At 37.8% G+C, this 17725-nt stretch overlaps 1 protein-coding gene across 4 annotated transcripts in view; it reads right to left on the minus strand.

Annotated features, from left to right (window-relative positions):
- Nucleotides 1-1297: 1297 nt before the first annotated feature.
- celf1 (cugbp, Elav-like family member 1) overlaps nt 1298-17725 on the minus strand; it is a 39338-nt gene continuing 22910 nt past the window's right edge. For 2 of the 4 annotated variants that reach the window (XM_087180202.1, XM_087180200.1), the window contains 9 exons: nt 17267-17401; nt 16292-16371; nt 15864-16025; nt 15671-15740; nt 15311-15433; nt 14597-14710; nt 13569-13757; nt 12046-12189; nt 4499-10118 (listed from right to left, as the gene is read on the minus strand). In XM_087180202.1, the coding sequence (XP_087036328.1) occupies nt 9991-10118; nt 12046-12189; nt 13569-13757; nt 14597-14710; nt 15311-15433; nt 15671-15740; nt 15864-16025; nt 16292-16371; nt 17267-17401 (1145 nt within the window). In that variant the 3' untranslated portion in view covers nt 4499-9990. Of the gene's footprint in view, nt 10119-12045; nt 12190-13568; nt 13758-14596; nt 14711-15310; nt 15434-15670; nt 15741-15863; nt 16026-16291; nt 16372-17266; nt 17402-17725 lie in introns of all 4 variants that reach the window. The other 2 variants (XM_023429616.2, XM_087180201.1) reach the window with 2 other exon arrangements.

Below are 17725 nucleotides of genomic sequence, written 5' to 3' on the forward strand. Positions count from 1 at the left end.
TACAATTTAAAAAAATGATGTTCTATGGTCTCATTGTCTGAATTGCAGAAAGTACAGCTATTAAATTCTACATTAAATCTTTTGCGTAAGAGGTCATTACAGATAAATCTCGTTTAATATCTTGAAATAAATTATATTTACCTTCGGTGGGACTGGATAAGAGAGGTAACTGGTTCTTATATTTTTTATCTACAAAACTACATCAGTTTATGACTAACAAAGGCTCTTGTGTAATAACCACAGAATACATCAACATGCCTTTAATTAAAAGAATCAAATCATGAGGGATTGCTTTAATTACTGTATTATATTGCCTGTTAGTACATATCAGATTATATTTACAGATAAAATTATAATTTGTTATACCCCTCTCCATCCATTCTTTGAATAAAAAAGATTTTCTTTTAATTCATATATTTCTACTATTCCAAACTGGGACCGTGTGTGGGGTAAAGTTGTACTTGAAAATAAGTTTCCAGTATTATATATAATATTCCAATAACTGAATCTTAACGTGAAATATCAAATTTATGAGGAACAGATTTAAATAATCTTATAATAACAATTATAATTGTTATAATTATAGAAATTCAATATATCTGCATATATTGAATTTCTATGCATGAATTATATGTACATATGAAATAAAAATGGAAAAAATATTAATAAAACCTATTAGAAATTGGAACAATTTCATATTTTGACATATAGATCTAGCCCATACAAATAGGTATGTTTGTGTATGTATGCTTATATTGTAGAAATATGTTACATAAATATTAGGATATAAATATAGGTCCAAAAGTCTTAGACCACTTTCCCAGAATGAGAAAATAGACATGTTTAAAATGAACAAGAAAAATATTAATAATGTATATATGTATATTGTTAAATAAACTTGCATATATACATTAAATATATATTGTTAACATATATGGTCATAAAAAATGTTATACTATATAGAAATTCATTATATAGATAGTTTTAATATATGTATATATATATAAATTTTAGTTATGGGGATTTCATGTCATATATCCAGAGGATGTTTGTATGTGATAATATATATATAAATATATATATATATATATATATATATATAACCCTTTATAGGTGACATATATGGCAACATCACTCAATATATATTATTATGTATATCATATATCTAAGATCCAGTCCTCTTGTATTTTATTGGCTATAAAACAAAGTATGAGTGTTGTGGATTACTGTATAGTGAAGACACTGACAGTGCCTATCATACAGAAATACAATGCAAACAGAAAACAGCAAATATGAATGTTTCTCAAACGTTTTATTTGGACAGAAACCAAACCAACCAATCAACAGGGGTCACATAGCTGGCTCACAGACATGACAGCTGGATTCACTGCAGCTTCATGTGGCACAGAAAGCAAAGATCCAAACCTTAAAAACAACCCACACAGTGGAGACATAGATCCAACCTAAAGAAAAAAAAACTAACAGGGGGTTAGTTTCAGCAGTGTCTCACATTACAATCGAAACAATGGGAAACTCAAAAAAACTAAAAAACTAAACAAGAACAAAAACAAACTGCATTTACTTCAGTGCAATGGAGCAAAAGGCAACTTCACAGAAATACTTCAAAAGGCTTCATCAGGAGTTTGGTCAGAGGTTTTACCTTAAAACAGTTTCAGTCTCAGTGTGCAGGAACACGCTCGCTGTTGATTATCCAAAAGTGAACACTGTATAATACTGAATCCAACCCTGTTACATGAGAGGAAGACCCACTGAAATGAAGCAGAAGCAGTGGGAGCACAGCGCACAACACAGACTGACTCACTCACTCACAAAAACCCATCATTCATTTACCTCGCCAACTTGACTCATTTAAGGTGTGAAAAGTAGAACGCCTCTCCTCGTATTAACTATTTATCTTTAATGACTGAATCAAAGGGCCACATCAGTCAAATCTAACTCCTAACTATGTTTATATATAACTAAACTGCACTTTTTAATATAATTCAATAAAATAAACAAACATTTTTGATAAAAAAGATCCTTTAAATTTGGTCATGAAACGATTGTGACCAAATCATGTACCGAGTGGAACATTCACAGTGTTAAAAATACAACTAAAAACTAAAACTAGCCCATATATTGGTTGGACTCGAGTTTGCATCTTAATATTTGCAGTAACAAATACTGGAAGTACTCCTTACAGTGTACAGCTGATATGAAGGACCTGTCCATCTAAAACAGGTACAGATGAAATGTCAGTGTCAGGACATCGTGCAAGTCAAAAGTATGCGTGCGTTAGTATGCATTATTTGGAAAGAGGAGTTTTGCAGTAAACAGTGTATCATAGGTCTAATGGTTGTGAGGATAAAGTGCATGAATATAATTTTGATATATAATTAGTGCACTTCTTTTCCTGAATTGTTTTTTTTAGTTTTCATGTTTTTTCTTGCTGCTGGGAGAACAGGAGTAATATATGTCTTGAGAAACAAACGCTTACCAGAGCACAAAAGTTTAGTTTTCCTTTCTCATCTGTAATATTTACCTGTGTAGCCCTTCCAGGCCTCTGTAGTTTTTCCACGTTTCAGGTAACAGGTAAAGTTAATGTATTGAGACATCTGACACGCTTGAGTTACGCGATCAATGACTGGACGTTCTGGCTGCATCTATTGTCGCTGACATGGTTTTAACACTGTGTTGTGAGAGAAACATGGTTTCTCTACATTACTGAACATCAGAACTCACACAGCCGTTAAAACAGATGTGATGGATGAGCTGATGATACACTTTACAATCACTTTACCATGGTGATTGAACACATGATTTAGAGTAAACTGGCAAAAACTGAGGCTGGTACTACTAGTTGCATCAGTCTGCTTGTTTATTATATTTATTCATTTTTATATATTTATTTTGATCATAACACAGACTGCTGACAATTTTTGTATTTAAGAAATGATTAGTAGGAAAACATGTTGATGTTCTTCTAAGTGAGGAACTGGTGAGAGTATATAGTCATTTTATTAATTACTAGAAACACTGTTATGATATATTTGTTTGGAGATTATTCTGCAACACTTTTTTCTTAAAAATAAAACTACATTTCCTAATAAGATTTCTGGGGAGATTTACAGTAGATCTTAGACTGTTATTTGAGTTCAAGTTTAGTTAATAAATATTTATGCAGTATTCATTTCATGACCTTTGGATTATAAGGTTCTGTCTGTGATCTGAGAGAATCTGAGTGGCTCAAAGTTTTCACATTTGAGAAAATCTAAATTCTATCACTTTTTTAAATGTGTTTTTATAAGATCAGATGAATTAAATTTTCCATTTGGAATTAGGACACTTTATGTGCTGCGGAAAGCTACAATTGTGTTAAACAATGCTGACAGTTTGTGTTACTTTGTTTTACTGCACTAAATCAAAATATTACTTCCTGAAATTAATTTCCCAGTTGTGGGATAAATAAAGTTAATCTAATCTAAAGTTTGTTATAATAGATATTTAGGCACAGAACAATTTAGAAGTAAACATGAGAACATTTGTTCACATCATATATTTCACTCACAGATATGGACCAGTAATATAATTCATAAAGTTGTACTAACAGTATAATTTAGAACAATAGAAAGTATGCAAATCCTCTATTCCTCCTCTTCTATTTCTGATATTTTCTCTTGTTCTGTTTGCTACCTTCCCTCTGCTGCTTTCTTTTCTGCCCCAAAAATCAGCTTATACTTGATTTGGGATACTGATTGGTGCTTCACAGGTAAAGTTAAAGATTGATTTCTGCGACAGACCTTTTTGTTTTTTTTTTCAGATTTCAGGGCCATAAATGCACCAAAGTCAAAATAAACCTACACAAAATGTTAATAACTTATACACTGCATGTGAATAGCACCATGTAATTCTATGGTCACAAATTATTACTGGGGATTTTATTCTCCATGTTGAATTGTTTTGTTCCCTATAAACAAATTTTACATTTTTGCTAAGCTGCCCTGAAAAGGAAGGAAATAACTGATTTAAATTGTACCAACTGAACTTGTCTTCCCATTTTCCCCCCAACTTGTACCAAGTTACAAGGTTCTGACGAGGAACCCTGCTATGGATTTAGAGTTACATTTCAGTTTCAGTCTCTGTAGGAAACTGTGGGATTTTTCAAATATTCAAGCAGGATGAGAACGTGGGTGAATGATCGATTACACTCGGTACAAGCCACAACGTTGGTCCACTGCTCAGGAAAACAGGCCGACTGCAGCCTACATGAGTGTGGGTCTGTAGGGATTATACTCACAAACAGACAGTATACACACTACTGCTTTAACAGGTCACTTGTGTTGAGTTTCATATTGGTGTGTGAGCACTCTGGGTCCACACAAAACTAATGTAATGTTGCAGCCAGTCGACTCGACATATTAAACCTGCTGTACACAACGCCACCTGCCACACCTACACCTGCTCTTACAAATGAAGCAAGTCCAAGAAAAGGGGAAAATACTGATTGTGCAAAACATTTGGCACCAGTTTATTTGTTTTTAAGTTAACACAAACTAGATCACAGTTTACCAAGAATTTCACTGCGGATATATTAAAAGAAAAAAAAAAAACATAGAGGCTAAATATAACGTGACAAAAGTCTTTCCCCTGTGGATTTTATGTCTAATTTTCCACACAGGAGAGAGAGCAGATTGTGGTGGTGAGTTGACAGGCTGAAATTAGAAACTGATTTTTTTTTTTTTTTTTACACTGACATTAAATGCTTCCTCCTCATAACATCACTCAAAATGTGAACTCTCAAAGATGAACTCACGCACAACATCGTCTGGAGACAGATTAGCTGCTGTCACACACAAAAAAACCACAACAAAACCAGAGGATGGGGGGCACTGGGAGGACTGCTCCACAACACAGGAGATAAAAACAAAGTTAAAGCTCAGACTCAAACTGATTTCGCAAAAAATCTAGTGGTTATGTGAGTCAGTTCTAGAAAAATAGATTCTCTTATTTGCTTGTAATAAGTCTAATGTGACTTTCAAACATATTCAGTGGCAGTCTTTCTAGTGCCCCTGCTGACAACACAGAGGACATAAAGGAAACAACAAAACAAAACTTCATCAATGTCAAACACAAGGTCAAAGGTGAAATTGGAAGCATCAGAGAAGCGCAGGAAACACAAGGACTGGACGATGAACTGTGACGCCACATCAACATGCTAGGGCAAACAGGAAGAGATCTAGAAAAAACAAAAAGAAAAACACAACAGGGAGACAAACCTAGGTTAAACAGCAATGGAACACAGACAGGAGAAGAGAAAAGAAACCAAGAATGATTATCTTTGTGTGGGGTTGAATTACAGTCTAAACACTCAACAGTCAACAGTGTCAACAGGGACAGAGTGAGGACGAGTGTTACCACAAACTGAAGGTGGATGACAACAAAGGCAAAACACACACACATAAGACAGCCTAAATAAAATGGCAGCGCAGAGTCAGTGACAACATGCAGGTCACAGAGATCTGGATCAGCAGCTACAGTCTAGCATGAAGAACAGCTTATCACATACAGAGGCTCCAGAGGACCAAAACTAATCTGTCATAATCAGTTATCATTAACTGTTTACTGCATGTAAATGATGCAATTAAAAAAGCTATAAAAGAGTAAAATGTTTCATTCAACATGCGACTTCATCCGTTTTCAAATTTGATTTTCAAAAAAGTATTTTGGGTCCCATACAACAAGTTTTAATTTAACTATTGTGCAAATGACATTAATTTATCTTAGATTTCTGGATGTACTTCATCTATTAATAAAGCACTTAGTCACTAGTTACCATTCATTTTTTTGAAGATACGAAAATATATTAGTAGGCTCTTGAAATCTGTGAATTGTGCAGTCGAATCCCTGTGAGCATCAACTGATTGATTTTTGTCACAGTTACATTTTTGTTGCTTAGTAACACCGTTTTATCACAGATTGATATCGATAGTCTACATTGATTGACTCAAAAAAAATGAAACTTTGACAAAGATTATAGGGACTACTTGTAAGTTGTCTTTTGATGGGAGATTTCTCTTCAGGCCAGATTGGAGGCTACAGTGAGTCGCTATTGGAAAGTGACGAGATGGGCCCGGGCTAGCTGGTTAGCATGCTAACTTCAGTAGAAGAAAAGACGTGATAAAGACAAGAATTAACATTGGTGTTTGTTTCCACCTCTGGAGACAGCTGTTGGTGAGCAAAGGAATGAAGTTTGATTCTGAACTCACAATGTTTTTTTTCTAGACTGGTAAATAAACAGCTGCTAATGCTAACATTAGCTATGTAGCAATAGCAAAACTTAGAAATAGCTCCTTTAAAGCAGACTTGATGGTCATTCTGTTGGATTAAACCATATGGGCAATTTCTATAGTTTGTGATTTGATTGCTATAAATAAATGAATGAAAACCAAAGTCCGTCTAGAACTGAAGCAAAAATACATCTGAAACTACCCAGCATGCATTTGGAAGTATACATGATTTGTACTTAAGAGATGTTAACTTTCTCTTTCAATTTACACATAGCTGTTCTTATCATATTCCAACTGGCAATTGGTATGTCTCCTGATTTATATCTGAAAGGTTAATTTTACCCACAATCCAAAGCAGAAGTCTGCTGACGTTCTTTATATAGTTAACAAATCCGACACAGACCTGATCCAACAGTGAACTCATCAGTGAGACACACTGTTGCACTGGGTGAGACATTTGTTCATCACTATGAACACACACCCTGTAGTTTATTATGACTAATTCCCACATACACACTGCGCTGCTGCCTAAAACACTCACTACAGCAACAAATGTGGATTAATCCACAGCTGAAAATAGTCCTGAACAAAAACTATTTCCTCCTGTTTGAGTAACATCTGCCAAAATCTATTCACGAAATTACTGAGCCTGTTTTAAACATTTGTGAGGTTTGTATAAGATTTACATCTTCACTAGGAATCAATGGGCTTGGGGCTGAGAACCACAGACAGTAGGGAAGTCACAAAGTATTGAGAGATGGACTGACACACATTGAGGGTTTTGGTCTTTTAACAGATTTTTCTTTTTTTTTTTTACTTTATGTCTCTTTCAGTTCAAGACTTTTAGCCAGTGTTCCACAGTAAAACTTAAACAACGTTTTTTCTGGGCACCTCTCGTGCACAAAACGTTAAGGCAGAAATGTCCCAGTTCAGTGGCTGTATGAGACAAAAGAACTATAGAGACAAAAAGTGGAGGTGAACTGAGGGGATCCTTGTTAACTTATAAAACGTATCATCGGGAAGTTGCCCTTAAATGGCTGATGTGTTAATAGCAGTGGTGCACTTGAAAAAACAAAAGCTGCTATAATGTTTCACTTCATAACAAACACGTATGAGCTTAGTGGTAACTGTATCAGTGTAACACCTGTTTATCTGTAACACTGTGTAACGTGGTAAACTGTGTATCCTGACAGTGGAGTTTATGCTTTGCTTCCATCCTGCAGCATTTTTTCAGTCACCCAGTTCATGACCTCCCCACTATTACTCATCATTAAAGACTTGTTTAATTTTCACTGTGCAAACCATAAAGCTTGTATTTTGTCTTATAGATATATAGAGACAGAATGGAACAGCGGTGTTAAAGCACAACACAGCTGGATCAGCTATGACGACAAAGTCCCTGATACATGATCATGGTTTTTGTGCAATAGTGAGAATGATTTTTGTACAGTATACAACATACCAAGAAACTTCCAGCAACAACATAACATTAAGTAAGTGGGACAACATCACACAAGACACAGTGACTGTCAGCTGCTGTGACATGGGTGACCCAGCAACAGGGAGAGAATCTGTCTGACCGTCCCACTACAGACGACTCAGTCTTTGGACTTGGATCTGGAATCCCTTTTAATACTACGAGAAATACACCCAGGACTTCACCTGGTGCAAAGCTGCTGACAGCACATATAGGATGGCTATTTATTCATACAGAGAGACAGGACCCACAGGCACACGTTAAAATGGACTTATAGAATAAACTATGCTCCCTGTGTTTTTGGAAAATGATTTATTCAGATGGAGGCATGTATGACAGAGAGGGGTTCTGTAGCAGCACTGATGGATCCTACACACACAGTCCATGCCACACTGACACATAGTACACATCACCAAAAAGGAAACAACGCTTAACAGGCAAAGAGAGGACACACACCAGGAGATCAAATGGAGTTGTTGGACTTCACATTTGTCTTTCAAAATAATTTCAATAATTTCAGATAAATAATTTAGGCAATAAATAGTTCCCCAACACACAGGGGAAGTATAAAACCTATATAAAAATAGAAAAGGCATAAGTTTAAATATACATCTCAACAATTGTCTTGCTTCCTAGTTCTATTAAAAAACACGCACACACACACGCACACACACACATACACACGATTTTCTGGTAGTCTAAGCAACTAACGTGTTTGTCTTGAGCAAATTTGACATTTATATGAATTCTCCAATCACAGAAGATATTCAGTGAGAGACATAGTGGTGTAGCCCTCTGTAGATTAGCTAGCCGCTAACTAGCAGGACAGTAGCTGAGGGTTGTGATAAATTTTTACAAATCACCTGGATTCAAAGTCGAAACTAACTAAAACCATAAAATGTGTATTTCAGTGAGGCATTAAATCTCCGTTAGACAGACTCTAAAATCAAATCTATGATGTCTGGGCTTTTTTATGCCAAACTTCACTGCGTTGCTAGTTACAACTGGCATTTAGGCTTCACAGCCACATCCGGCTGACCTTTAAACTGTCGCTCAGAGTGCAGCAGCACAGGAGGAGCACCACCAAAACATGCTGTATTCAGTTTAGTCTATACTTACATGCAATTTTAACAGTATTAGAAATTTGTTTTACTAACCTCCAGATAAAAAAATACAATAAATGCAATGAGGAAACTGCTTAACAGACAAAAATCAGTTCCAGCCGATGTTTATGTACAACCCAACCAATGTGCAGATGTGTATCCATCCATTTAATGATGACCAGTTGGATATAAACAAGCATTAATGTGTCATTGTGTTTAGGTGTAACTCACAAACAGGTGGGGGTCCTGTCAGACCACAGAGCTCAGAGGACACCAGGTTCTATCAGCGGGAGGGTTTTGGGAATTTGTGGGTTGGAGGTTAAATCTGACTTCAGTGACTTTAGCCCAGAGTTGAAACAGCAGAGAACAGGAACGAGCAGTCACTGATTAACACTGTGCCCTCACAACACTAACACTTACAAACACAGCCACGCACACACTCAGTATGAGGACAGTTATGTCAATATAGTTGCATGTTTTGGTGGAGCTCCTCCTTAAAACAATCTGAGCTTCTGAACGTTACTTTAACAACTAATTTTGGTGTATCTGACATACACGGTTTCCATTTCAAGAGATAATACAGATAACTGATACAAAAGTCGGGGAAACCACACATTTGGTTTGTGAAAATGTAAAAAGAAAAGTGACGATTTCTGTTTTCTAATCAAATGCAGCTGTCTTTTGCAGCTGCTTCCTGCTGCCAGGAGCTTTAGCTGAGTCTGGGCGGTGGCGGGGAACAGGAAGTAAAAACTAATGGATTTGGCACCTGACTGTCAAAGTGCAACATATCCTAACAATTAACTCATATGTTTATTATGTACCACAGCAAACTGATAACATTTCAACTTAAATTAAAATACACCTGTTTGTCTTATTTGTTAAAATGAAAACAAAGTGCATAAACCACAACAGAACACAGGAAGAATCCAGTCTAGCCCAAAAACTCTTGCATGTAGCTTCATGTGTCTCTTTGCCTGGACATGTTACAGTGACCAGGAGAGGCAGCGCAGCAGACATCACCCTGTAATGCACAGACAAGTTTCTGTGGACCAGTCTTGGTTATTCATACTCCACTTACCATAACACCACCCTGCCTAGCTAAGTCTGCAGTGCCTCAGCACCTTCAGTAGGGCTTGCTGTCATTCTTTGAGCGCTTCAGCTGCACCTTCAACCTCTTCATACCGATCTGGAAACCATTCATTGACTGGATGGCTGCTTGTGATGACACGGGGTTGTCATAGCTCACAAAGCCTGAGGGGGAGAAATACAAACATTCACAATATTTTGAGATGGATTCAAATAGTCCCTCAGGGAAGATTATTGCAAATGAAACAAATCTTTATCCACCAGAGTTTGAACTATGAAAATGGTCAAAGCAAAAAAAGGTTAAAGTAACCAAACGCCACTAGCTCCCACATTTAAGGACAGATTCACATTTTTTCTGCCTGTCTTCAAACAATCAGTCAGGTGTCTATATGTACATGAAACATGTTTTGATTGCTTTACTCATTTCTCTCGTCCACACAGGCCCTGAAGAGTTCTTGTCTTACAGGAGCTATTTGTATTTCTCTGCTGCTGAACATAGTTTCTTATCAGGAGCAGGTGGTGGTGATTGTCATTTCACAAGAGCTTTAGCCATTATTGCGTTTACAAGACAAGAAGTTATAATAAGCCCTTTCAACAGCGCTACATCTTCAGGGCAGATAGGAACCTACAGTGAGTTGCTATCTGAAAGTGATGATGGACGGGCCAGGGCTAGCTGGTTAGCATGCTAACTTCAGCAGAGGCAATGACGTGATAAAGACAAGAGTTAACATTGGTGTTGCTTTCCACCTCTGGAGACAGCTGTTGGTGAGTAAAGGAATAAAGTTTGTTGCTGAACTCACAATGTTTCTTCTAGACTGGTCAGTAAAAAGCTGTTAATGCTAATGTTAGCTATGTAGCAATAGCAACACTTACAAATTGTTTCTTTACAGCAGTATCAGTGTAAATGATGGGGTTTCAGAGCCCTTATTTTGTGGAAAAATACATTCTGAACTTTAGCTTAAGCTGCAATGTGAGGCTGATATCCATATGAATGATACTCAATTTTGGAATATACCATTGCATAGAATGAGGATTTTGTCCCCATCACTTATATTGAAAGTGCATTAGGCAAGGATTTTTTAATGTCTAGTTAGAACGGGAGAAATAACCTCAAACGAAAATTGTTTCAGTGTACATACGTGACTGCTTTTTGAAGATTGTTTCTGAAAACGTCTCCATGAATAATCAAACTATAAATACTAAACCAGGTTTTAGGCAGTTTCTACTCCCAGACTTGTTTTGCTCCAACAAGCTTCAACAAATCAAACGTGAACAAACCTTTGTACACAACTTGCTAACCATTTGAAATATGCTTGTTGGGGGAGCACACTACTGGAAAAGTGTGCTTAATGATGTCACAACACTGTCAATAATTTCTATTGTCCTCATTACCATTATTTCAATATTTTTCAAAGGTCTTCATGAAAACAACTCCGCCCCTTCGGTGGAGAGCTTTTATTTTGCTGAGGATGTTAACGGTTTACCGGTTTAACAGACACAGCCACACCAAAACCACCAAAGTGGGCTGGGAGTAGAATAACAACAGCAGAAAAACAGGCAGCTGTGCAACAGTGAAGAGGTGTGTAGAGGTGCAGGCAGGGGTAGTGGCTTGTAAGAGCTCAATTTAACTGTTCTAAAAGTCATCACCATCATGTTCTTTTAAAAGTGATTTTTGAACAATAACACCTCAGAAGAAATAAGAACATGTATGACACCTTAAATGGTCCGTTGATTGCAAAAGTATAGTTGTTGTTAAAATCACAGAAATGGCAGCAGTGATTTTGCTCCTGAAACAGACGCAGTTCTGAGGCGTCTATTTTCAGTGCAAGGTCATTTCCACCAAAATACTAACAACTCACTTGGCACTCTGAATGAACCCGAATAAACCTCCCTCCTGTTTGCACCTCTCTGCCCACCTGTGCACCATGCACCATGCATGCTGCACCAAAATACCACACAGACCAATTTAAAGGTCAGGAAAACACCTATGGGCGTACTGCTTGTGCTGGTTGTCACAAGATCCTGTAGCGAGTGATTCATATCATTTATTGATCATAAGAGGGATTATTAACAGTAGTCGATGTCAACTTACCAAAGCACTTGCTGAGGTTTGTCTGTTTGTCAATGAAGACTTTAGCAGAGATGACATTTCCAAAGGGCATAAACATCTGGAGCAAATCCTGGTCCCCGAACTCCTGGGGCAGGTGGTAAATGAACAAGTTGGCACCTTCTGGACCTGTCAATCAACAAGTCTGTTTTACCAGTCATACAAACATTAAACACAGGGATATTTTAACAACTATAACAATTTTTGACTCAAAAAATTCATCTAATTCTTCCAGTTATGGTCCTAATCAAATTATGTTTCAAACAAATGCTGTAACAGCTGTATCATGTGGAACTCCCCAGAGTCCATGTGATAGAAAAAACAACTGATGCGGAAAATTAATACCCAGGAGACTAAACAAACTGTTTAACCCATGTAAGCAGACTGGTAAACTGAGAGCATGTGCTGCTAAACCGTTTCACAAGAGGAGTGTCTGTCTACAGCCACATTGTCAGTAAATATATTTTAGACTTGTTTTGCAGACACACACTCATTTAGATGTGGTGGCTGATGTGATAGCTTTACCTGAAGATGGCAACCATTTGTTTCTTCTAACTTTCTCTGATCACTCCTCTTAAATATCTCTACAGCCAATCTATAAAGCACATAAAAATGAGCCTGGTTATAAAAGCTGGTCATCATGGTATTTATGAGCCATCAAATTTCATTTTTTATTTGTTATCTGAGAACACAAGATGAATATTTACAAAAATATCTAAGCGAGAAAATCTAGATTCTGATGTCTGCTCCATTAAAATATAGGTCACAAAGTTTACCAATCCAGATTTCCACATTAATATTTTTCTTCTACCACATGACCCTGTAGCGGCTGTGATGTCATATAAGACACTGACTAAAAATAAATAAATATAAAATAAAACAAGTTGAGTGAGAATGTCTGAGAAGTGGGAGTAACATAAACACAAGGACAAGCCTTCTGTTATGGACTTGAACTTGTTTTAAAGCGGAGTTGTTGACATAATGATCTGAGGCCATGTCAGAGAGAAAGTGGGGACGTCTTACCGGTGCTGTGACTGTTGCTGGCTGACGCAGCATATTTAAAACAAGACAGAATCCTTAGCAGAAGGTGAGAGCAACATACGGCACAAACACATTTCTTCCAATCTGCCTGCAACACTATTTTAAACCTGGTATCAAACAACTGTGGAATTTCCCCTCATTCAAAAACCATTAGGGGTCAGTCTGCCCCTCTTAGCCGTCTTTCATTTACCTGCAGAGGAAGTGGCAGCCCATTGAACAGGTCAGTTTTTAAGAAAATATGCACATTAAGAGAAGTAATCTACACTTTAGCTCATATGTTTTTTAATCTGTAGCTCTTTTTTGTTGTTGTTTTTGTACAGTAGTTTGGGATTCTGGTTTTCCACACTCATACAGTTGAGTTTTTCTGAAGTAACGTGTCCATTTCTGACACTGGTTATGATAAATACCCCGCAGCTCTCTCTGCTCCCTTTACACTCGCTCCCTTTTTCCACTCCCTCGGGACCCACCTTCTTTTTGGCTGCCTGCAGCTGACACGCTCTGCTGGGGCAGCAGACTCTGGTTGTACAGACTGGGGATGGCGGCAGCAGCAGCATACTGCTGGATGCCTGAGTAGGCCTGGCTCAGGGCCTCCATGGTGTTTCCTGAGCCGTTAGACAGGCCTCCGGAGCCAAGGCTGCCGTTCAGTGCTGCCATGCCTGCGTCAGAGATACAGAAAAACAGGAATGACATGAGTGAAAAGATCAGGTCTCAACATTCAAAGAAATGTTGACCTCAACATGATAACAGTCAGAAGTAGAGCAGTAACAAGAGTCAGTGTCAGTCTTTATTCATTTATAGAGATCAATTAAAGCTTCCGTCTGGAAAACTACAGTCGTGAGAGTGAATAATAATAATGAATTATTTATAAACCTGTGAAGATACTTTAAGACACTTTACATAACAAATTAAATGACAGAACCTAGAAAACTAAAAAACAATACAGGCTCAATGAAGGAAACACTGCTGTTCCTGCATGCTAGATTATACAGGATTTATTATTGTTTTTGAGCTTTATCAAATCTTTTACTGACTTAGATACAGCATGGATACTTAGTAGTTTTACTGTTGTTTGTTCTTGTCATTATTTTCTTTTTCTCTTTTGTGTTTGATTTTAATTTACATTATTGTTTTGCATCATGATGTAATGTTTACTTGCATGGTACCCAGGAAGAGTAGTTGCTACCTTGGGATCCAAATTCAATTAAAATTGAAATCAGCAGGGGCCACATAAATATCTCTTACAGCTAAATAATAAACACCTGGAGGGAATGTGTCTTCATACTAGTGGTCTCCAGTGTAACTGTTGCACTGGCAGCATTAAAATATGAGAAACCACATATGTGCCCGATGGCAAATACATGAAGCTGAAATCAATACACCATCACATTCCCTGCTCTGTAAATCCACATCAACCACACTGCCTCACAGTAATATATCTATGGAAATGTTCAATCCCATGCAGACGACAAATACAGGTCCAGTTTAGGGTCAGTACCTGCCAAGGAGCCCATGTTGAGGCTGGCTCCAGCTCCAGCAGCTAGAGACTGCAGAGCCCCCAAAGAAGATATAGGGTTCACTGAGGAGTTGCTGCTGGAGGTGGGAGAGGAGCCTGCTCGGGGAACATGTACTGTTAGTGCTATGATCAACACAACTGGAAAATATTAGACGAGCCGGTACAGTCACAGTGCTACAGTCTGTGTGTTAGATAGAGCAACATTTTTACTACACAAAAAACTACATGTTAATATATTCTGACAAAAAAAGCCTTAAGGAGAATTAGTGTTTGATAAGCAGTTGCTGCTGTTTCCTGAAGCCTTTTATATAGTTTACTCATATACAGTTAATATGTATATATATATAATTATAAATAGCTGTACAGATGTTTAAAAATGAGAGTATAATTTCTGAGAATAAAGTGGCAAGAAAAAGTGTGTGACCCTTTAGAAATACCTGGTTTAACATTAACTGGTCATAAAATGTGTCTGATCTTCATCTAAGTCACAAGTGTAGACAAACACAAACAATTTTCACTCTCAATAAACATTCACAGTTCTGGTGGAAAAAGTAAGCGAACCCTTGGATTTGATCTCATTCCACAGCATCTCTGACTCCTTCTTGCCAATGTATGTGTTTATGTGGACTCACATGGATGACAACAAACCACTAAGCCTTGACTATAATACAGTACTACAGTTGTAATTTTTGTTACCTGAGCTTGTTAGTGCACTTAGAGGGCTACTAGATGTTGTCATGGCGCTGGAGCCTGTGGGCGTGGCCTGTGTTGCAGTTGCTGCTGCTGCTAAAGCAGCCAGGTTCTGTATGGCATTAAGACCTGACACACACACACGCACACACGCACACACACACACACACACACACACACACACAGTTCAAGTTGAAAGCTCCACCCACGCCGTTTTCTGACCAGTACTGTATATAAAGACAGTATATACAGACGAGTTTGCTGACTGTATGAGATTACTATTCACTTAACAATGCATCCTCCTATTTTCAAACCCTGATCTTACTTCTCATCTCACAATGTGTGTGTGTGTGTTTGTGTGTGTACCTGAAACAGGGTGCAGGTTGTTGAGTGCATTCCCTGTGGAGGCTGACTGCTGCAGCAACTGTAAGTAGAGCTATTGCCAGGAGGAGATATGAGAAACAACATGTTAGAGATAAGTGACAGCAAAGTTTAACTGGTGAAATTGCTTCGTCATGGGGTTGATCAGTGTATGTTGACCCTATAAATACACACTCACTGCTAGGTACTGTGGCCCCAGGCTGTTGAGCCCAGTGAGATTTCCCCACATGGAGGCAGCACTAAGTTGCTGCATCTGCTGCTGCAACTGTTGAGCCATGCGCTTTTGCTCCTTGTCCTTCTGAGTGTCTGCAAACTTCACAACTATGGGCGATGAACAGCCCTGAACACAGACACAGGAAATCTTTAGTACTGTGACAGCTTCATGTACTGATATAAATACTGATTAAACCTGCATTAACTTACAACTGAAGGCCAAGTAAAATAATTGATATTATTTTTTTTAAAGTTGTTCTACCTTGAATGATTATTAAATGTTTTTTTTTGGTAATATTTCAACAGTGGAAACAATTTAATCTACCAGTTTTGAGATTAAGGTCATAATTTTACAACATCACATATTGTTTTTAGTGTGGAGCTGAAGTTCACCTCCATGGTCTGAGACTGGTGCATGGACTTGATGGCTGACTGGGCCATTTGTCTGGCTGTGAATGTCACGAATGCACAACCTGAAAGACAGAAACACAGTGCATCATGATTCACATAAACTTTCCACCACCATACTTCTACATATGTGTATATATGTGTGTGTGTGTGTGTGTGTGTGTGTGTGTGTGTGTGTGTGTGTGTGATTATGTAGGTTAAATTGGGTCGGAGCTTAGCATGGTCTTCAATATCATATCATCATCTCACACTTTTAAATCTCCCAGTAAACATAAACACATATGGGTCTTGATGAGTAATTCTCTAGACTACAAAGAGAAATATTTGAGGCAATTTCTACACCCAACCAATATTAACAATCAGCTTTATAGGTTACTGGTATCAGTTATCAGACATCAAATGGCCATTTGACATTCAGTCAAATTGTTTCGCTCCATGGTTTTTTAAAAGTTAACTTCTGAGTTACCTACATTTTATGAGTATTTACTAAGCTGTGTTGCCTTGGTGAACCAAACATGTTATCCCCCCCCCCCCCTGTGGTATCTGCCCATTTCAATTCAGACGCATGTCAAGCAGTGACGGGGCAACATTATCATTCACTGGAAGTCGTGTTTCTGGCCACCTGGTGACTTTAAGTCCAATATTTACTTTCTTTTGGCTCCTGAGGGAAATATCAGGCTCCACTATGTTCACCAGCTAGTTGCTAACTGTGTGGGTCTGTCTTGGTGCTGAGTAGGTGTTGTTCACTGGGTTTTTAGATATTTTCACTGAACAGTCATGTGCTGTGACTGAAAACAAAGCTTAGGGAGCAGTCAGAGTGTTTCAGGCCAGACAGATAAACAATGAGCTGAAACTTGTCAAAAAGCTCTGTAAAGCTGCAGACTGAGCTGCAGATTCAGGTGATTCAAATGGTCACATTGTTTTTTACCACTGTCACATTATCAACAGAATAAGCCATACCACGGCTGAGTCCATCAGGGCCTCGAAGTATCCGACACTCCTCTATTTGTCCGTACGGGGAGAACATCAGTCTGATGTCATTCTCATTACACTTCTTGGAGATCATTCCAATAAACAGCTTCCTGTCCTCCACTGCTGTATTCCACACAAAATCAAAAAGACCAGGTCAAACAGACTCTATCATAATGGTTCAATTACAACATTCAACACACACAAACATTTGTTTGTGGCTCTTCTGCAACTTATCGTCAAACAGACATGAGTTAAGTTTAGGACAGTATCTTCTAACAGCTGAGCTCTGTGACACATTAATGACAGTTTCACAATTCTTTTCAAGCTTGTTGGAGTAAAACAAGCCGAGGACTAAAAACGGCCTGAAAAAAACTTCAAGGTAAAAGAAGTTCACAATTTTTCAAGCCAATCTTCAAACAGTATTCAGGTGCAAATATAACCATTGAA

Source organism: Seriola lalandi, unplaced genomic scaffold (genome assembly GCF_002814215.2).
Source record: "Seriola lalandi dorsalis isolate HSWRI2012SDOR001 ecotype SW California unplaced genomic scaffold, Sedor1 jcf7180002054898, whole genome shotgun sequence".
Lineage (NCBI taxonomy): Eukaryota > Metazoa > Chordata > Actinopteri > Carangiformes > Carangidae > Seriola > Seriola lalandi.